The 22697-nt window shown below is 43.0% G+C and overlaps 1 protein-coding gene across 1 annotated transcript; it reads left to right on the plus strand.

The window, feature by feature from the left end:
- Positions 1-7171: 7171 nt before the first annotated feature.
- slc5a6a (solute carrier family 5 member 6a) lies at positions 7172-14560 on the plus strand (the record flags this gene model as incomplete). The annotated part of the gene is made up of 16 exons (XM_079180447.1): positions 7172-7306; positions 7410-7631; positions 8592-8657; positions 9984-10035; positions 10171-10238; positions 10563-10717; positions 10814-10954; positions 11848-11977; positions 12087-12175; positions 12354-12466; positions 12572-12639; positions 12741-12827; positions 12914-13098; positions 13232-13335; positions 14127-14254; positions 14363-14560. Exons 1-16 carry the CDS (start codon positions 7181-7183, stop codon positions 14558-14560), a joined length of 1932 nt encoding a protein of 643 aa, XP_079036573.1. The 5' UTR covers positions 7172-7180.
- Positions 14561-22697: the final 8137 nt, after the last annotated feature.

Raw genomic sequence — 22697 nt, forward strand, 5'->3', positions numbered from 1 at the left:
CAAGTTTTCAAACTGCGTATATACTTAATGTTTAACTGAACCACATTATCTGTGATTACATTTTAGATATCCATAAAAGCACTTCTCCTAGTCAGAATTGTGATTAAGGATAGCAACAATAACATTCGTACTAGTAGATATAGTATATCCAGTTATCTACGGCTTTGATTATACTAGTCAAAACTACATTTAAGATATCCTCAAAGTACATGTGGCCCTTTGACATTTAAGAGCTACACTGTATTTATATTGCAGATATCTTTAATTTAAGACTTCCAAGTCGAAAAGAACATCTCAGATACGCACAATGAGGACAGATGACATCACGTTTGCCATTGTTGTGTATTTGGCTTTCAATTTTAGATATCCAGTGATGGTCAGAATGTCATTCCTGATATCTGCAATGACATTTTTACTATTTAAAGCTCCCATTTCAGATATTTAAAATCCGATTGTTACTAGTCATAACTGGAATGAGCCACTTTGGAATATTATCTTTTTGGATACCTAGAACAGCTATCTATTATACATTTCTATAGCTATAATACAATTGCGTTGTTTCTACTCATAATTCTGAAAGTAGATATCTGGAGTTGCACATTAACTCAGCCTAGTCGTAATGCCAATTGCAAATTTCTGTAATGATATTTTTACCAGTCAGTGTGTTTTGGATAGTCGTCATATTATTATGAATATCTGGAATGTTTTTTTCATTTTGGATATCTGAAATTAAGATAATGAGTAATAACAATTTGATTGTAAATATCTGAAATTTGAGTATTTCCTAGTCAGAATGCTATCGCAGGAGAATGTTTATTCTGGATGTTAACAAATGCAGTTGTAGATATCTAATATTGAAAGCCCAATACAAGTCAATGGCAAGAGTGACGCCATTTCTTCTAGTATGAGTTATGCCGTGGATGTCTGTTTATTTTGACCAGGAAGAACTTCTGCAGTCTAGCTTTTAAATGTGACAGCTTGCCATTAAAAAAAACTTTGTTTGGCTGGTTGTATTACATCAGACCCATAACACATTTTATTTGAAGAATATCAGCGTTTGCCATCACTCAGATGTTTAGAGTCCCACAGGCTCCACTGAAGTCTTTTGTTCCTCCATCTGTCAAACTGTGAAATCAGAGTTTGGGTTGTAAGTAGGCCTCACTGTACCGACGGAACACTGACTGTAAAAAAAAAGGAGCGATGCAGACACTTTTCTTACACAATGTGATGCGCTGTTTTATGTTGGTAGTCCGATTTTGTTGTTTGGTTAAATGTCGTGTTTGTATTTATGTGGAACTGTGTACGTCTCGGGACGCAAGACAAATTTTGGAAGATGTTCCGATAATAAAGCGACATCAGGTTAGATGACGAATGTCACGGTCCTGTTTGCAACATTTGAATAAAAGGTAGTTATTTTAACACTACTTTAGGTTGTCACTGAGCAAATTTACTGACACACACACACACACACACACACACAGTTCCACTTGAAGTGTTTTGTGTATTTACCCAGATTGTCTGGCGAGGGTCAAGATGACTTCCAGTTATCTGCTGTGAGGAACTCTCGCACCTTCTGCAGGCTAATGATTACACACCATTCTCCTGTTTTAGTATTATCTGGTGTCACACGATTGTCACATAAGACTAACGCATTGTGTCGAGTCACTTCTTTCGCTCGGTATCATCAGCCTTCGGTTGAACAGCCTCGCGCACATCTTCATTCACAACACTAGCTTTTTAAAAACTGATAACGCATTAATCAGTGGTGGCAGTTTTGGGTTTCACTTGTCAGCAGCACTTAATCTCTGTGCTTGTGGAAGCAAAATGCGATGCATCTCACTTGTCTACCTCTCGCCTCGCAGCGTGTGCTGTAGAGTTATTTCACGGAGCAGGCCAGGGTTCAGCTGAAGGGTTTAATGATTACTCACATTAGACCAGCTAGGCCCGTATGTGTGCATGCAGAGCGCACACACGTGTAGTAGCAGCATGGGGATCACCGTACACCCCTGTGTTTTGCTGACAATATTATGGTGTGCATTCAATTTCACCAATCTCGGGAACCCACCAGTCTGTCGACGGATACGTCTGTGGGGGCAAGGAGTAGCCAGCGGATCCGGGCCAAGACTTCCTTTTTCCGATTCGCAACTTGGGATGTGAGACTGGAGTTGAGGGACTATGTGAGCTACCGGATTGTAGCCCAAAGTAGCTGGCTTCCAAGCTCATTTTAAACCAGTACAAAGTTAAATCATCTTCAGACGTTAGCCAGTGGGTTCCCAGATTTCTTTTCGGCCAAAGCGTTAAATTTTTTTTGCTCTTCACGCGGACTGTTTACCTGCATTCAGCCTGCTTCAACGTGATTGCTCAATACCACTCGGACTACAAATGGAACCCAGAACACTTCCAATACCCAAATCCTGTCCTTATTTATAGAGATTGACATTCCACTGGTTTCTAAAAATGATGAAAAATGCAGTTTATTGCCTGATTATAGAAAAGTCATACCAGGACACATTTTTTGCATTCCAGAATATCTTTACAATAACCTCGAAGTATTACTAAAGAGAGTGTTTACTACCCACGTCTCATCCACCTCACCTTTCAGACAATAGGCCTACGTTTAACAGTCATTCCCTGACTATAACCTAACGCTGTCCTTTAGCTTTCACCTGTTTTAGCTATAGACCTTCAGAGAAGAAGAATGACCATAATCCCTGGAGAAAAAGGGCTGTAATAAACTATTAGGAATCTATAGGCTAAAGACTGATTAATAATAGTTTTAAATTGTCAATAATTGAAGTGAGTGTTATTGAAGAGGGTATTTACAGCGTCGCACCACTGTGTAGGAGAAAACCTCTGGGAAGGTGCATACATTGTCTAAACAACCTATTTGTCTCCTGTAAAACCCCAAAATACAGATTGAAAACACCTCTGAGAGAGATCTCACCTTTCTGTGTTGCTCCTCAAAGGGCACTGCAGAGAGTTATTGTTTTTCATTGAGGCTGGAGGACAGAAAGACGTCCCGCTGGTACCTGTACAGTTATAGTGGGCCTCAAGGAGCCACGGTGGGCCCATTCCACACTCAAAGACGAACCACTAGCACACTGTTGAGATTCAAACTGCATTTTTCATTTTAACTTTCAGGATGAAGAGTAATGGATGGCTAGAGTCCTCTCAGCCAAAGTGACCGTGTTTAACCTCGGATTGAGACGAATGTTTTCACCCTGACTGATGCACAATAACACTGGTTCTGTAGCTTCCTGTCAAGGACAATTGGAAGGATATCTCTATTTGGCCCCTTGAATCCCTGTTAATATTCACACTGAGTGCTCACACGCAGTACATTAAATGCGGAGCTCATGCTGGTTGTCTGATGAAAATTTGCGGTTTGCTTTGAAGCACCTTGATAAGCATAATAGCAGTCTGTCCCGTGCAGCAGCTGCAGACCTTCCCAATGCTCTACCTGCCCCCCCCCCCCCCCCCCCCCCCCCACACACACACACACACACACACACACACACACACACACACACACACACACATCAAACAGCAGGTCTTCTGTTTTTCCACCAGTTACACACTAGACGGGGGTGTAGAGGTGAAAGCGCTGGTGCCATCGGCTCAGCTCGCACTACCTCGTGTAACGCGCAATCATTGTCCCTGTGTTGCCAGGCAACCGCAGCCTCCCTGACCTCCTTGTGTGATTTGCGATGCTCGTGACAGCCCCACCACCTAACACGCAGCCTGGCCAAAAACACAGGCAGTGCTGCACACACAAGCAAAAGGACTGCACCTTTACCTCACTAGACTGAGAAAGGCCTGAATGTCGGTTGAATCCTGGGGCCGAGGCGGTGGGATAGTGTTGGATGTGAGCGATTAACGTGTGGCACAGTCGTAGTTGGCCAATTGGTGCAGAAGCAAATTGTTTGCTGTGAGCCATGTTCCTTTGTAGTGTACATTCTTAAGTACTGTCCTTTTCAGCGAGCCATTTCCGTAGCCTGTGCGGTGATGTGCTGTCAGTGGCAGTATGCCCATGTGGGATTACGCCAGATATATTTTTACAATTTAAATGTATACGTTCATAAGTGTCCACTATCTGCTGTGTTGTTCGAGATACTGATTTCTCCTGCTGCAGGTGGCGTGTCAGCTTTGCCTACATGTACCAGGATGCATTGCGCAACGGCTGATAAAAACTCACAAAGCAATGAAGGAAATATTCAGACAAAAATCTAACCGTATACCTTCTATTCACGGTTATTATTTTTTCATCTGTTCCAACAATCCGGCAACTGTGGTTTGGTCAAAATAAATCTTAAATATGGCATACTGGGATGCCATTCTGCCCCTCAGCTGTTAAAGCTGGGAGCAGTCCTGCATGTGTAGTTCTTCCTCATACCGAGTACGTCACTGTGGTGAGGAAGAACACATTTTACAACTGCACCCCAGAGACACAGAATATCAGTAACCACTGCTGCTTTCCACACCATGTACCTGACTTGGATAGATGGAGGTGAGGTTGAGACAGTAGGCTTGGTAAGTCTATAGCATTTACAACTGTAAAGGTCAGTTGGGCTGAGTTGCTCTGAGGTCTGATTGTGAGGAAGAACGGTCAACGTTTTTTCACCAAATGAAAATATTTTTTTGCTGTCAATTCTTTGCATGCTGGGATTTTTGGCTCTGTTTTAATGGGAACAGATTTTAAACAACTTGGAAGAAACAAATGCGTACAAACCAGAACCAGTTGAGTCCTCACAGACCGGAGATGGCATGTACCTCTGGTTTCACTGTGAGACCACTGGGCTTCTTGTTTTATGCTCTGCAGGATTTTAATCAAAGGGCCCTTATGTAACCTGTCGGGGTTTAATGCATAAAGCCCATTTTTAGAATGGCATCCAAACAGTAGGGGTTTGCAACAAACGGCCGTTGGCTCTGATCCCGTAACTCTCAGCAGGAGCAAAGTCTCGTGTGAAACGGCAGAACAAGGTGTGCACCATACAGACTGCAGACATGTCTAATCAACAAGCACTGCAGCAAAATGGTTGATCTTCAAATACCGCTGGATATGTATTCTCAGCGGGCCTTGAACTGCAGTGCAAAGTGATGCATTCATTGTGCTTACTGGCTTAAACATTAGTTAAAGAGCTGCATTCTCTCTGTTAAAACACCCACCTGATGGTGCTGTTGAAATTGAACTAGTTTCAACTGGCAGTTTCTTCTGTTCCCGACCTGTCACACAGCGCGGTAGATTAGCAGTGATAAGAGTGGGACTTAACGAGGTCATTGGTCTCAGCCAGTGCTTGATCACTCCAGCACGGCGCATCGCACAGACGGGCCTGTCGGTACAGAACGCTACTGACGCAATGATCGTAATCTCACATTAGACGTGACACTAAAGCTTTCCGCTACTTAATTTACCCACGTTATGTGCACTTTTTCATTTCAGCTCGGTGAGAGAGTTTTTACTCGCAGGGCACACACAGCGTGCGCAGATTTAAGAACATACCAATTCTGATACTCGGAAAAATAGTGTAATACTGACCCGTAGAAGAAGATGCCAATATGGCAACAACCGCAGCGCTCCAGCTAGAAGACATAGCTGCACTCGGAGGCAGTGCCGAGATCACGTCAATCACAAGTAGTGTTGGAGACCGAAGCCAAACGACACGCTGTGAAGGAGAAGACAGTCTCATATGAGGTAGAATATCCTCAGATGAGCACAGCGAGGAGCTAAAAATACCCCCCTGAAGTGACTGCTGTAAAAGAACACCGTTATGCATCTCTAGTCAAACATAGCGAGGGATTGGGTTTTGTTTGGTTGAAATGATCCGGACCCCAAAAAGAGAAGACCCCGCTGTTTCTTTGGAAGACATTGCGCGGGTCTTGAAACCTTTGTAACAGCATGTCTTGCGTGTGGTGAATGGCTGAGCTGAATTTCTCCCCTTGCCTCTACAGTGATCGTGACAAAGATACTCCTCTCCAGTGAGCCTTCAGTCTGAGTGGCCAGTGTGTGTCAGCAGCAGCAGCAGCAGCAGCAGCAGCGTGGACTCGGTAGTTACAGTAAGTCCTTTGCTGTTTCTTTGTCATATTCAAGTGTTGTGTTTGTCAACTTAGACATTGCGGTTAGTAATAGTGAGGTTTTGTCCAGCTGTAGTTCAGACGCGCACACAATCCTTGTTATGTTGTGTGGACGGCTGGGTGTGTATGTGTTTCCGACCTAATGCGATAAAGAAACGTGCTGTTAAGCTTCTGTTGTACTGCTATGGTAAAGGGTGCAATCTGAAACTCTCGGTTCAGTGGAAGATGAAATGGAAGGACATGTATAACTTTTAATGATGCCCCGATCCCGCTTCTTTGCAGCAGATACCGATGGCCAATCGTGGATGAGCCATTTTGGCCGACACAGACTGTTTTTGTTGTTGTTTTTGTTGTAGCAGCTGGTTTACGAGTCTCCAGAGAATTTAGTTATCGCCACTATCCCGACATTTATTTTGCAACTGCCCCAAAGTCTGTGTAAACCGTCGAAAACTCCAAATGTTATCCTTTTACTTTGCTGTAGTCAATATGTTTATTTGCATAAAAAAAGCCATTCAAATAATTTGGAAATAAAAGATTGTTTTTTTATTGATAACATTATGGCGTTAGTAGTTTTAATGATGTATTATAAGCTGCTTAGAGCTGGTGTCAGCAAGTTAAACAGGTCACAGTTCCCTCTTTATTATCTATTTCATATTATTGTGAAAACATTTCCTCCTTTTTCACCAGAAACTACACAGAGGGTGTCGTACGCTGTGCAGTAAAGCCCGTGAGGCACATTTATGATATCGGGCAACATAAATGAAATTGACTTTGCATTGATTTTTGTGTAAAATGTGGTTTTAAATTCAATAATAAAGGGTCTCTGGTTTCAGTTGATTTAATAATGCAAGAACACATTTGACAGACTCCTGTGATTCCTCCGTTACAGAACAGCCGGCGGTGATGCATTTAAACGCAGCGCTGCTGAAGGAGGTTGTATCACTGCTTCAGTACCACCTCCTCACTTGTCGTTCTCCCTCCAGCTCTCAGCGACTCTCCCTATGGGTGAGGGGCTCTCTCTGACGACGTGATCAGCCCCGGAGGCCGTGCTTCCAGCAGCGTTCCCTCTCCCGACACCGCCCCCCTTCCCGCCACATCCACTGCCATCATGGGGGACGTGGTCCTCATGCACTTCACCACAGCGGACTACGTCATCTTTGCCTTGCTGTTGGTGGCCTCAACCGGCATCGGCCTCTTCTACGCCTTCTCCGGTGGGCGCCAGCGCACAACACAGGTGGACTTTCATCTCTTTCCTGACAATGCTTCCCTTACTCTCAGTTTTGTTTTGTGTTTTTATTTTAGAAACATCTGACGGACATTGTGTGTTTTTTTTCTAGGAGTTCCTGATGGCTGATCGCTCCATGAGCTGCCTGCCCGTGTCTCTGTCCCTGCTGGCCACCTTCCAGTCGGCCGTGGCCATCCTGGGCGCTCCCTCTGAGGTGTACACCTTTGGGACTCAGTACTGGTTCCTGGGCTGCTCCTACTTCTTGGGCCTGCTCATCCCGGCCCACGTTTTCATACCAGTCCTCTACCGACTGCGGCTGTCCAGCGCCTACGAGGTACGCACAAGTCCAGAACTGACACGAATCTGTCCTCTGTCGGCAGTTTTCACTTTTTTTTTTCTCAACTGTGATCTCGGAGCTTAAAATTGTTATCTGTCCTCTTATCTGCTTATCCATGGCGCGTTAACGTTCAACAGAAACAAATGTCTGAAGACTGAACATCTTCACACGGCCTTTATTGACAGCCAGGCTGTACTTGGGTTCATGAGATAAGCTGAACAGTACTGCACTAAACCGGTTACACAAAACACCTCAGGTTTTCTCCTTAAGTATGACACGTAAGGTTTGGTTTCTCCTTAGTTAAGGGTTTCTTTAGTCCAGGAAAACGTTCAGGTTTCTTTGCTTGCACTGCTATACCTCACAAAGTCAGCCAACAGATAGTAAAATAAATAAATGGCAGAAGATAAGAAAAGCAAGTTGGACAGAGGAGGAAAAGAATATCAGCCTTCTAGAGGATCGCAATAAAAGAAAGCACACGAAAAAGTAAATGTGATCCTCAGATAGTGGCAAACAAACAATGAATGTGGGAGGAAATTGCAACAAAAATACATTTGGTGACGGTCAGGTCCATCCAGCAACATTAAAATAGTGTTCGTCTTGCCGGGGAATTCACCACGGTGTTCAGCAGACGGTTACTGCCTTGCTGCAGTTCAGATAGAGTCAGAGGTAGCTTCAGTTTTTTTTGTCCTTACTGGGGTTGCTAAAGTGTTTTAACTTTAAGGGATTCCTTAAGTATAGGACCAAGATATGGGGAACACCTTCAATACCTGTCACCAACCTGACCTGAAACCTTAAGCAGGAAACTTAAGAACTGATTTTATTTTGAGGAAACCTTTGACTTTAAGGTAACTGGCTTTGACAACGTGGGTCTAAACTGGCAGCACTGACCATGCATCACACCATGACTTCTAATCTGACCTTTTCTTTTCTCCCTTTGACATTCTCTCCCCTCGACAGTATCTGGAGCTGCGCTTCAACAAGACGGTTCGCATATGTGGGACAGTGACCTTCATCTTTCAGATGGTTTGTTTGTGTCATTCTTTGTTTGTACATTAGTTTCCGGGCCGTGTCATGGCAGCACTTACAGGAATCAGGGATCTGATTTGTGCTACATTTGATAAAATGACCGCCACCCTGCGTATCACGTCACCTAAGCAGATACTTAGTAAAGATTATTATTATAAGAAAATGATGTATAATCACTTAATAGTAACTTCCCATTTAGTTCAGCAGGTGAGGCAGTAAAACATTAAGTGAAGATGAGCAAAAACAAATCTCCACTGTCGGTGTGTGTTTATCGTCTAAGAATGCATTCATTGGCTGATTATATCACAGCCCGAGTAAAACGTTGGGCAAGTCACATTGACCCTTCTCTTATGGTTTGTGTTGCCTACATTTTCTCCAATAAAAGCATTAACAGTGTTCATGAGTCAATGACATGATATGAATTATTATTCTCAAAGATAATTTATACAAATGTCCCTTCAAACATGTGGCCAGCAGGTGAAAACTAGCCTCTCTGGCTCACTTACAGTTGCACTGCATTGTCCCTGCAAAACACACAAATAAATAAAAAATGTCCCGAAAATATATTCTGAATTGTCGGCGGGTTGCTCAAAGTCTACTTTGCCTTTCCGTCAGCAGACGACCTAGTGAAACAAAGGTGAACCCTCTGAACCCCCGGACAGTTTGAGAGCCTTTTCTGTTTTTGCTGCCGTCACATTCGACTTGTTTTTGGCTGCAGTCTTGCAGCTCTGTGGGAACAGCCCAACGATGGCTACAAGTAGGGAGAACTCAAAAGTGTCTTTTTATGCCATACATTGAAAATAACACATGTTGAATACCTTTATTTATTTTACAAACATTTGAAAGCAATGCCTTCGATATATCCAACATTTTTTAAGTGCCCGCAAGTGTTGCCAACATTGGGGGAAACACGTGCTGTACATATTACATATTACATATTACATATACACAACTATTTACATTTTTACAACCTCATTTGTCCTCGACCTCGAGTTTTGACTGTTATTTAAACAGACATGTAGACGAATATTGATTTAGATTTGGTGTTTTTCTGAATGAAGCTTTTGTTACATATGATGTGTTCAAGGACCATCAGGAATGTGAATAATCTGGCGACAAGGTGTGTTTTTACAGTTTTGGGGTTGAAAGGGTTAATTGTGTTCGCAGTCATATTCTTAAACTATCTTGAGGTCCGTGAGATCCAAACCTCTGCCGACCACAGACCGTGTCACAGTGGAGCCGGTATAATCTGATCCGCGTGAGTTCAGCTCTGTTCTTGTGATTCTACTGTTCTGCAGTGTTTATTGTCCTCTTTCTCTGCAGGTCATTTACATGGGGGTGGTCCTGTATGCCCCGGCCCTGGCACTCAATGCAGGTATGACTTATTGTTTTCTCATATTTTACCACAGGATTATCACACCATTGTTACACAAACAGGTGCTGATGTTCTCAGAAGATTGAGTAACCCGTGCCTGGAGTGTTGTAACACTTCTACTCTGTTCCTTTGCAGTGACAGGCTTTGACCTGTGGGGGGCGGTGCTGGCCATGGGGTTGGTGTGCACTCTGTATACTGCTCTGGTGAGTCCCTAAATCTTCCCTCAACCCAGTGTCCATTTCATCAATGACTACGGTGACACATTCGTTGACTACAGCATTTGAAAAACTTAACAGTCCGGATGTTTCCGTAGTTGTTCTCAAAACGTCACACCTGCACTTGACTGGAGATTCTCCTCCTTTCATCAATTTCTCTTCGCTCTGATGTCTTTTATCTTTTTTCCTAGCATCATCTCTGGTCATTCATTGTTGTCAGGGTGTGAAGCCTCTCGTTTAGGCGGACCTTTACTGATTTTTAATGCTGATTATTATAGAATTTAAAGTGAATCCACTGCTCCTCTGTCCCAGGGGGGTCTGAAGGCGGTGATCTGGACCGATGTGTTCCAGACGGTGGTGATGTTTGCGGGCCAGCTGGCGGTCATCGTGGTGGGGGCCAGTCAGGCAGGGGGCATGGCAGAGGTGTGGAGGAAGGCAGTTAATGGCAGCCGCATTTCTGGACTGGAGTGAGTTGTGGAATGAAGTATTCCTCGTTACCTTTACATGTTGTGGTGCATGAAGGTAGCGGCTGATCATTCTGTGTTCACTCTCTGCCCGTGCAGCCTGAACCCTGACCCTCTGGAGCGCCACACCTTCTGGACGCTGGGTGTGGGAGGAGTCTTCCTGATGCTGGCTCTGTACGGGGTCAACCAGGCCCAGGTCCAGAGGTACCTTAGTGCTCGTACGGAGAAAGAGGCCGTCATGTGAGTACCCTCAAAGTCTCACAACATACTTGGCTAATCCTCGCTGGAGATAACATAATGCAATGACTGTTGTGTTTTTGACAATGGAGTATGAACCCATATTAGGTGAAAAACAGCGAACATAAAACACAACTATAAAGGTGCACCGAGTAGAGTGCAGCTCTCCGCCAGGTGCGTCTGCAACCACCGCCGCTGTAGAGTTTGACCACCATTGCCCCCCCGCCTAGACCTTAAACCTATCAGACGCATGTTTAACTCTCACGTCTCACGCAACAAATACGCACTCAGCTTAATCTCTGCAGCTTTCAGCACTGGCTCTGTGCAGCTAAACTGCAGTTCACGGTGTAACTCTACATGTTGACTGTCGATTGCTCAGTACAGAAATTGTCATTGTCATAGTTCTGCTGTGTTAGCTGTTAGCTCTGTTAGCTGTATTATCCCCTTTAGCTGTTAGCTAAACTCCACTAGCTGCTAAGGGCTAACTAGTTGTCCTGCTATCAACATTAGATAGTCAGCGCTCGGTTCAGTTTAAGCCAGTTGGATGCATCCATAGAATATGTTTTCAAAATGTGTAAATCACTGCAACCACGAGGTCCTTGAGCATGCAGTCATAGATGAGCACAATAGATATGAGGCCAGTAGGTCCAGCAGTATGCGAGATTAGCCCTGGACAGACAAACTCATGCGCGTTAGCGACCGAATGCACAATCTCGTTTCGGCGATAAGTAGAACCTAGTTAAACTGTGTGTTCATTTGTAACTATTGTCTTAAGTATTCTTCAGTATCTATATAGTTACTTTCCTTGTCATCTGTACCTTTTTATGGTGTCTGTCGTCTTGCCTCCAGTGTTGACGGTGTTTTCCTTTGTGCCCTCATCTCTATTGTCCTTCCAGGTCCTGCTACGTAGTGTTCCCGTGCCAGCAGATTGTCTTGTGTTTAGGCTGCCTGATGGGCCTCGTCATGTTTGCTCGCTACGGAGAGGACAGCCCTCTGGACAAGGGCTACGTCAAAACCAATGACCAGGTGAGCATTGAGTTGCCTTCATGGTTCCCCAGATGTTGGTGTATATGCAGTGTCATCTCTTCTTCCTTTGCTCTGGAGGTGTCTGCTGATATTTAGCTGCTTTGTGCAGATGGTGCTGTATTTTGTGATGGACGTCTTCAAGGATCTGCCCGGGCTCGCAGGACTGTTTGTGGCCTGTCTGTTCAGTGGAGCTCTCAGGTTAGAGAACCCATTTTAAAGAACAAGATCGTCTGCTGTTGAATGAAGCTGATTCAAGTTGTTGAACTTTAAGAAAGTTCCTGATAACTCCCGTCTTCATGCTCTATCCCAAAGGCCTGCGCTGTACAGACGAGCTTTATAATGTGCGATTCAATCCCATCTTTGTTTCTCCCTCCAGCACCATCTCCTCAGCTTTTAACTCCCTAGCAACTGTAACCATGGAGGACCTGATTAAACCTTATTTTCCAAACATGACTGAGGCTAAAGCTACGCTGCTATCCAAGGGACTGGGTAAGACAGCTGCTTTAAAGGTGCGCTGTGTAATGCCGAGCCACCTGCTCCAAAGCAATGAGCTATGACCTGTAACGGGTGTTTCTCCGTCTGCTCCTTCCACAGCTCTGGTCTATGGGCTGGTGTGTCTGGCTATGGCCTACCTCGCCTCCATAATGGGATCTGTGCTGCAGGTAAACAAACAGTTGACATGCTCCGAGTTGCAAATAAAGAAAATGTATTTAATTGTAAAAGTGACACACGATGAAATGTGCTCTGCGTCCTCTGCCCTCAGGCAGCCTTCAGCATCTTCGGGATGGTGGGCGGTCCTCTGCTGGGCCTCTTCTGTCTGGGAATGTTCTTTCCCTGGGCAAACTCCACTGTGAGTGTTTTTATGATGTGTGATTAAATGTTCTACACACTATGTTTTGAGTTGAGGTTGGAACATCTGTCCCTGTGCCTCCTCAGGGTGCAGTGGTGGGGTTAGTAGCAGGCCTCGCCATGGCCTTCTGGATCGGCATTGGGAGCTTTTTGACGCGTATGTCCGATTCCATCCCAGTGCCACCGCTCAACACCACCGCCCTGCCCCTGTTTGACAATATGACCGCCACTGTCATGACTACACTGGTCAACGCCACCAGACCCAGGCTAAGGTAACGCATGAGAACCAAAGAACCGACCGTAAAGACCTTCACCGAGCGCTACAGGTAGACTGCAGATGTGCAGTCTGTAATGGTCCTCAGAGAGGTCTTACCGCCGCTTTGTCCCCCTTTTCCTTTCCTTCAGGCCATCGGGTGTGGAGGCGCTCTACTCGTTGTCCTACATGTGGTACAGCGCTCACAACTCCACCACTGTGGTGGTGGTGGGACTGCTGGTCAGCCTGCTAACAGGTACACACACTGAAGCCCCTCTCCCACCACACAGGAGAAACACCACTAACATCTGGCCTCCCTCTTCATTGGGAACGGTTACAATCTGCATTCATTCCCGGAACAAATAGATGCAGCAGTCACGGGTTCCACAGTGATGGAAACGTGATGCTGTTATACTCACTCCTCAAAGCTGCCACACTCCATTTACCTCACCGATCATTGTAAAACACACTTCATTCAAAGTCGACAGCCACCGTATAGAACTCATCAAAACCGACTTAATGAGTTTTAACACCAATACAAAAACCACCAACTCTGGTTTGAGAGTTTGAAAAAGTAGCAGATATAAAGAAAGAATGATGTTCTCTATTTGTGTCACACATTTCATACAGACTAAGCTCAAAGTGCTGTACATTTAACAATAAATACAAGTGGCAAGAAGACAGCGGGCATTCTGCACTTACATTTTAAGTGTCTTTCAACAGATAAATAAGAACTGGAACAGTGTTTAAAGACACTTATTTGAAGGAAGCATGTGGGTCTTTGTGTAACACATGTAAAGTGCTGTTAAAAAAACATGGAGGCTACTCTTCACTGGCAATGGGAAAGGAGTCTCAATCATTTTGCATCACTGTAGGAATCGAGAGAATACAAACTAGTGACCAGTGAGTGCTTGAATCAGAAAGTCCCATATTCAGTGCTTAGGGGCCCAGTGATGGAACACCGGGTCATGTGATGCCCACACTGGTTGAAAACTGCCCCCTTTTGATTTTCTCACATCTTTAAAACGGTTTCTGGCAACATGTTAGGACCCATGAAGGAGAAGGATCTGACCCCCGGCACAGTGTTTCCAGTCATGGGCACGCTGCTCTTCTTCCTGCCCGAGCGCTACAAGGAGAAGCTCTGCTGCATCACTCCTCTGTCCACCCCTCAGAAGGTAACCTCGTATTCACACTCTTCCTTGCCTGTTTTTTCCTTGTTTGTTGATAATAAAACCCCCCGAGCTTTCAACAGCAGCACATAATAATGAATCCTTGTTGACCAGTCCAAAGAAATCCAGCCTTATCAGATGGCCAAGAAAGACGGCAACGGAGCAGCCCTCTGCAAAGAGGACACGGTCACCGAGGACAAAGAGATGGAGAGCGACCGAGCCCAGACGGAGGAGGAGGACGACTTGGAGACGAGGACGGCTCTGCCCTCGTGCCAGCTGGCGGGTCACACGGTAGAGGAGACGGTCTTTTGATCCTCTACTTCTAAACAAGCGCCCAGCTACTGCAGCTCCTCAGGGGGGATCACAGATGTGAAGTCCATCACTACGGAGGTCTGCAGCACCAAGTATGGGTGTTTTTTTTAACAATGGTTATAGAAAAGGCTTATGGACTTTAATGGGGAGAAGGTGTTTTATTGGTGCCTGCTCCCACTTTTTATTTTGGAAATCAGCTTTTGCCAGGCTGGAACTGTGCACTGAAAGCCCAAATGGCAGCAGTCAAAGAAGAAGAAGAAACGAGTCAGTCCTCATTAGACACTCCGTGTGTCCAGATGTGTCCAGATGTGAACGAGAGTGGGTAGCTCTCACGCACAACGAGCTGTTCCGCTGTGTCCAGATCCAGATGTTTCTGTTTGACAAAAAAAAAAGAATCAGGTAGTCATTAAGAGATGTAAATGATGTAAACACAAATGTGTTATTTTTGTAGAGAAGACGGAGCCATAAAATCCCAGAATATGTTTTAAAAGAATATAATATAAAAAGAAGAGAAGGCCGGAACCTGAACGGGAGGCATGGCGGCACTGTGATGGTGTAGTGTCCTCACATGGCCTCGGGTCAATAGTCATAGTCGCCTTCTAGCTGCTGCTATAGATGTCTAAATACGAAAGCAAAGGTGTGTGTGTGTGTGTGTGTGTGTGTGTGTGTGTGTGTGTGTGTGTGTGTGTGTGTGTGTGTGTGTGTGTGTGTGTGTGTGTGTGTGTGTGTGTGTGTGTGTGTGTTTTCAGATGAGAGCAAAGATGGCGTCTTGCAGTGGCAGTTAAATCAGATGGAGCGCAGTCATTCTGTAAATTGTAGTGCCCCCAGACTGGAGCAGCAGACCTGAGTTACCACAAAGTGATGTACTGCTGGGGACGGAGGCAGCAGCACAGCATGTCGTAGCCCTCTAAAAGAAATCTTAGTTTTGAGTGTTTACAATATAAGCCGTCAGCCGGCCCTTTCTGACAGCGAGCGAAGGCCGCTGTATCCGTCCATGTTCTCGCCACACTCCATTGAGGAGACCAATGGTCTCACCGCTGCCTCGACCGGTTAGCTTGTGCTTCTGTGCGACTTAGATGTTTTAAAGGTTAATTCAGATTCACCAGTCTCACAATAAGACAAACAGACTATCCGATCGAGGCAGCGGTACACCAGCAACAATGCAACCCACAGGTCCACCTGCTGCCCTCTGCTATGACTGCTCTGACCCACACAGAGGAGCCGTGTCGGCCCTCTGACAGACCGACCGTTAGCTCCGTGAGGCAGCAACTTGATATATTTCAAGGTAAACGTGATTCAGTCATCTCTGGTGTTTTTGTAGTCTTTTTTTTTTTTTTCTAATTCAGGTTGTCGTCAGTGCCAGTTTGTGATTGATTTGCTTAATAGTGTGTATGTTTGAATATTATCGTCATCCTGTGTTTTGGAATCCCAGAATTCTTGACCATCCTCATGTTAGCGTTTGAAGTCATCCATCGTCACCGTGTAAGAAGAGAGGTGTGTGTGTGTGTGTGTGTGTGTGTGTGTAGTGTTTCTGCATCAGTGCCTCTGTGCTCTTGACATGGACCCACCTTCTGCATTACGTTAGTCAGGATCCTACTCATTAGCGGCGCCCTGTGGCCATGAGCAGCAGTCGCAGGCGTGTTCTCTCTGTTCTCTGTGTCTTGTCTGTAGTCGTCGCTCTTTTCTTTGTTCAGCCACAGAAAAACGTTAACTAGCAACACTAGCAGAGACCATGAATAACCGCAGGTTAGCGCCGCCTGCTGGTGATGGTGAAAATATTCACTAACCTCAGCGACAGACAAGTGACTTAACAGACCTCTAGATGAAAATCTGTTATTCTTACTTAAAGCTGGTAACGGCTAAACCCAGTCTGACAGGTTCCCAAAGAGCTTTGTACAGTTCAGGGAGAGTCCACGTGAAGATGTTTACCTGCATCTCATTCACACAGTCCACTCCTCTCGGCGTAGGGTTAGGAGTGTTCTGGAGTTGTATTTGAGGTACGTGTCAGACAATCAAGGTCGACCCGGTTTAGTGTCCCATAAGAAGCTGCTGAGCACAAATATTCTAAACAGTCCGGACCACGAGCTCCCCCGTCTGATGGAGCGCTGAGCCCTTCTGAACCACGTAAGCACCGGTCCATCCCGTCTGTGCCATCATACTCAAATACCTCGACTTATCCAAAGCATATAGAATATGAATTTATTTCATATTTTCATTTGTTTTCGTTTTTTTTTACCAATAGAAATATATTTGAGATTGTGTATATTTTTATAAATTCACATAAAAGCCACATTTCATTTGTTGAAATGTGGAATTCTATATGCAAGAACCATGAAGTGTTTCCTCTCTCGTGAGCTCCGGCAGCGTCGGGGACGTAGCGTCCGTTGCCTTGGACAGCATTTCACACGGAGAGTTTTTAATTATTATTTTAGTGCGACATCTCATATGCTGGCCTCCACAATCACGTCTCAAGACATTTGGTTCCTAGAGGATGTTTTGAACGACTTTGTGTACTTTTATTTATGATTTATGATACCTTCATACTTGAAATTACTTGAAGTGTGTGCCTGTAATGATACTCAGATAGACCCCGCCCCCTTTTTATAACGTGAGGGAACATAATTCAAGTGCTGACATGTTGTTGTTGAAGATGTCCTTTTATAGACCCACACTGATCCTAATGAACACTAACACACGTAATAAAGCACAATGATGTTGATTTTAATAAGTCTGATACATGCTTATTCTTTTCATTCGTGGCCTTTTTAAGTCAGTTTGCACAGTAACAAGAGCTCAGATACAGTCTGTGAGAAACAGCATGGCACTTAGTAATTTCCAGCAACGATAAATATTGTTTTTTTTAAAACAATATTTATTATATTTGTTCTCCCATCCACAAGAATTCTTCCTGTCAGCATTCCAAAAAAAAACACAACTCAGCACTGGAGTGGAGGTGATGACTCTGCTTTGGCTGTGCCTTCATTTTGTGATGTTGTGTTTTTCTGTATCCTGATGATTCATAAAAGGATATTGACATGAATATGAGCCCAGTCCCAAACATCTGTCCAGGAGTGGGCGACCCACATGTATGAAGGAATACGAGCGGATCGTACGGGTCGTTCTCCTCACAACAGTCCTGTGTCTCCTGGAAGGACGAGGAGAAACCCAGAACGGGCTCGCGCACCTTTTCATCCGGTGAAAAGCTGAATCGACTGCATTTTAATCTGTTGACTTGTTTCACTGTTGTTTGGATCTACAACTATTAGATTTATAAATTAGATGTACTTGGATTGAGATGATATTAAAAAATATATACGATGACAAATACGATAGCTGTTTATTCTGTCTGTAAAACAGTGTGATGTTTGTCTTTGTTGTTTCCTTTTAAAATAGACGTGATTTGTTCTCTGGAGCTCTGCTCATTTTCTATAATCCTATTGGGTTAGAGAACATCTTCAAATCCATTTGAATGACCCTGTACTGTGACATTCTTAGGATGGCATACTATGAATATTTCTAGGATTTCTTTGTGACATAAGATCTTTTTAGAACATACTATTCTGTTACTGGTTTTCTTTATAGCACATGTCGACATACAGTTGTTGACTTCTTACCTCACCTTATCTTTGTCTTTTCTGACGAACTATACAACGTTTTTCATGTCTTTTTTTCAATAAACGGTGACTTTTTAGATTTTGTAGACTTACTATAGTTTGTATATCACGTTGAAAAAAGTTGTAAAAACATCGTCGTATAGTAAGTCACAAGAAAGGTCACGAAAAAGATCATTTTTCATTTATAACTTTTTGACATCCTATACTATGTTTATATTTTCATCACACTATAGTATGACTTCTCTTTTAGACATAATGTACTTTGACGTTTTAAGGACTTTTTCTCAACATTCTATAGTTTGGCTTTATCTATCTTATGATTCATACACAACTTCCTTCGGCACAAAGACCAACAAAAATGTATCTTTCGCCACACAATAAATCTAAAAGCCTGTAGTCATGCTGGTGTTGAGGAGACAATGATATTACTCACCAAAAAAAAGTAGTGGGGGAAAAGAAAAGTGCAGAAAAAACAGACCAAAAGGAGAAGTTTGGCCTGCGGGCGGCACCAGAGGAACAGACACGTGGTTACTACAGTGTGTCTCGCTGCAGCTTGAGACAGAACGCTCTCAGCACTAATACTGATGTTTGTAACATTCATGGAACTAACGTTTAGGGAGAGATGATCTCTGAGGATGTTTACACACAGCAGCATGATTCACCAGTAAATCACTCATTATATTGACATTATTGGTGCCCCCCCCCCCCCCCCCCCAATTCAACCACTGTACACATCTGTGATAGTGAACACACATGCAGTTGCCCTGTACCGTTTGTACTGCATGTACTGTGTTCTTTATTCATTGCGCTGGTTTAAAAAGTGAAACCCAGAGGATGGAATGAAGATGGAAGATTCCTTGCTGAAGAGCATTCGTTTATTTGTACACAGGACACAACAGAGAAACCTTAGAAATAAATGTATGCCTCTGTATTGCAATTTATTTTTGGTCTTTATTGTCATTATTTATTTTCCCAGTTTATTTAATTATAGTCAAATAAACACAAAACTACTAAATAAATCTGAACAAAGGAGCATAAAATAAACCGACCAACTCAACCAGGGGTCGGCAACCCGCGGCTCCCTGAGTCCTCCGTCCACACGGCGTTTCAGCATCGTTTGAGATGATCTCCGTCCAGACTTAAAAAGCCTGAAAGCGAATATCACGTGACTGTTCACGTACGCTGGGCGTGTAGTGGGTGCTGGTGTTACGTCCTATTGGTGTTCAAACCTACTGGTTTCTCTTCCGTGTGTGTGTTGTGTTCGCTAACAGCAGCAGCTGTTTTCTGCCTCTGTTGCCAGATTCGTCACTCATTCACAAACGTATTGCTGGAGATCAAAAAGCCACATCTCATATATATATTGCAGGGATTACGATTGTATAAGTGAGCACTACATCACAGCCACGTATGAAGAAATACATTGAAGAAAATATATTTATGGGAAGATCGCATCAACCTGGATTCCAACCCTGTCGAGCAAAATGGAAATATATTTAAAAACGGCCGCGCTACACGATCCGCCACTTGCATCATCTCAGACTGATCAAATGAGTTATCATGAGTTTTTCCTTTACTCCACTGACTCTTTCTCCCTCATCTTCCCTGTTGTTCTCCTTCGTTCTCCTGTCATCTCCTTTCATTCTTTCCTATTCCCTCAATATTTATTTTCTCCACAGTCCAATTCCTCTCTCTCTCTCTCTCTCTCTTCTCCTCCACCCTCCCCTCTTCATCCTCCTCTCCGCTGTCATCCTCTGTCTTGACTTCTACCCAGTTCCAGCAGAGGCCCGCGGGCCAAAGCGGGGGGGAGAGTCGGCCTCGGAGCTCCATAAATCCAGCCTGTAATCAGCGTGTCCCGGCCATAATGAGCAGGAGATAGAGAAAATATGCTGATTATCTCCCATCACGGCGGGGATGAGGGGGCAGACACTCTGGATACACGCTCTCTTGAATCTGTTCCAGTGTCTTTACATGGAAGCATGACATGAGCAACAACACACACATGCACACTTTGAAGGCAGCCACGGGGCCTGTAGTTAGAGATGCTCGCTTTGGTGCACCTGTGACAGTTCTGATATAATATCTGTAATATTATTCAATAAAAGAGTAAAAAAGTGTATTCAATTGAAATTATATTTGGATTAAATGATTAAAGTATCTGCCTCTATATTCATAGAGTGTGTGTGTGCATCAGTGCAGTAGGGCATTTTGTTTCTATTTAATTGAGCTAAATTCACTGAAAGAAATTTGCAGTTGAAACAAATGAAATAGTTTAAATACTGAAAGTAGTGTAAGTGGCAGTCAAAATAGTTTCAGTTCAAGTGTAAGCACCGAAAGTGTCAATTAAAGCGACGGCACCGCGTGAAGTTCAAGCCAAAGCGCTGAAAGGAGTTTAGGATTCAAGTGAAGGTAAAGCGCTGAAAGGAGTTGAAGTTCATCGATGACTAGTAGAGCTGGGGTTGTTTCAGTGGAGTACCTGGAGTAACATTGTGAATGAACAGGGGACATTGTGGTTGAAGATGTGTGAGGGTTTGAGGAGTCAGTACGGAGTTGAAATGAAGGAAGCTTGAGTGGAGGTGCTGAAATAATCTTAAGCTTCAGTTTAGAGGAGGTGCTGAGTGAAGCTGAAGTGTCTGCTGAAGTGAAAGTGCTGAAAGAAGTCGAATTTGTTGTGATAAAGGTGATTAATTGAGGTCGAGGTGTCCTACAATAAACGTGTTCCACTTCAATGGACAAAGAGAAGGAAGATGTTTCAGATGAAGAGTCAGCAATAAGCAGAAACCATTTATTAAACAGGGGAAGTTGTTGGAATTTCTTTTTTCTAAATAAAATGTGCAGTTTGACATTGGAAATAGTTGAAATACTGAAAGAAGTTGAAATAACATTAAGAGTGGGAGTGCTGCAGAAACGTTGTCGATTAAGTGAAAGCATTGAAGTGTCAATGTAATGTGCGCTAAGTGAAGTTGTAGATCCAACTGAAGTTGAAACGATTGAGGTGTTTGTGATCCTTTGACTGTAGTTGAGAAAGGTTTTATATATTTGATAGTTTTCTAAACGTTTTCTATGCGTATGTCTGTCTGTCTCTGTTGCAGAGTTGCTTTAGCAAACTGTCCTTCTCTAACCTCTGCCTTAGTATTTAGAATCCAGCAGCTCCAAATTAGTCATCGCTACACACGGCCCCCTCTGGACAGATTTATAGAGCTAGCCTTGAACGCTGGGCTGTTGCTCGTGGAGCTGAGCCCATCTTGTTGAAGGAGGAGAGGATTTCAGTTGGTCTGGTCTCTTCTGTCAACGCTACAAACATATCTACATGAGTTATTGGACTGGATTTCAGTTCTGAGCACTCATTTCTGCAATTACTGTGTAATCATACAGCAAAATAAAATAAGATACTTAGTAAATTATGAGTTGAGATACAGAAAGTACAAGTACTGTGAAGACCACAAACGTGTCCTCCTTTTTATCACTAACTGTCCAGTTAAACTGTGCTAATATAGCTTTTTAAAATGATTTCAGTTGGATATATTTATTCACTTTTGTCTTTCTTTACATTTTACAAATACTATACACTATACTACACTACACTATGCAATGTTATACTACACTACACTACACTACACTACACTACACTATACTATACTACACTACACTACACTATACTATACTATACTATACTATACTATACTACACTATATTATACTATACTACACTATACTATACTATACTATACTACACTACACTATACTATACTATACTACACTACACTATACTACACTACACTATACTACATTATACTATACTATACTATACTACACTATACTATACTACACTACACTACACTATACTACACTACACTATACTATACTACATTATACTATACTATACTACACTATACTATACTATATTATACTATATTATACTATACTACACTACACTACACTATACTATACTACATTATACTATACTACACTATACTATACTTTACTATACTATACTACACTATACTATATTATACTATACTACACTACACTATACTACACTACACTATACTACATTATACTATACTATACTATATTATACTATACTACACTACACTACACTATACTACACTACACTATACTACATTATACTATACTATATTATACTATACTATACTACACTACATTATACTATACTATATTATACTATACTACACTATACTATACTACACTACACTATACTACATTATACTATACTATACTATATTATACTATATTATACTATACTACACTACACTATACTATACTATACTACACTACACTACATTATACTATACTATACTATATTATACTATACTATACTACACTACACTATACTACATTATACTATACTATACTATATTATACTACACTATACTACACTATACTATATTATACTATACTACACTATACTATATTATACTATACTATACTATACTATATTATACTATATTATACTATACTACACTACACTACACTATACTACACTACACTACACTATACTATACT

The sequence above is a fragment of the Pholis gunnellus genome, assembly GCF_910591455.1.
Source record: "Pholis gunnellus genome assembly, chromosome: 19".
In the NCBI taxonomy this organism is placed as follows: Eukaryota; Metazoa; Chordata; class Actinopteri; order Perciformes; family Pholidae; genus Pholis; species Pholis gunnellus.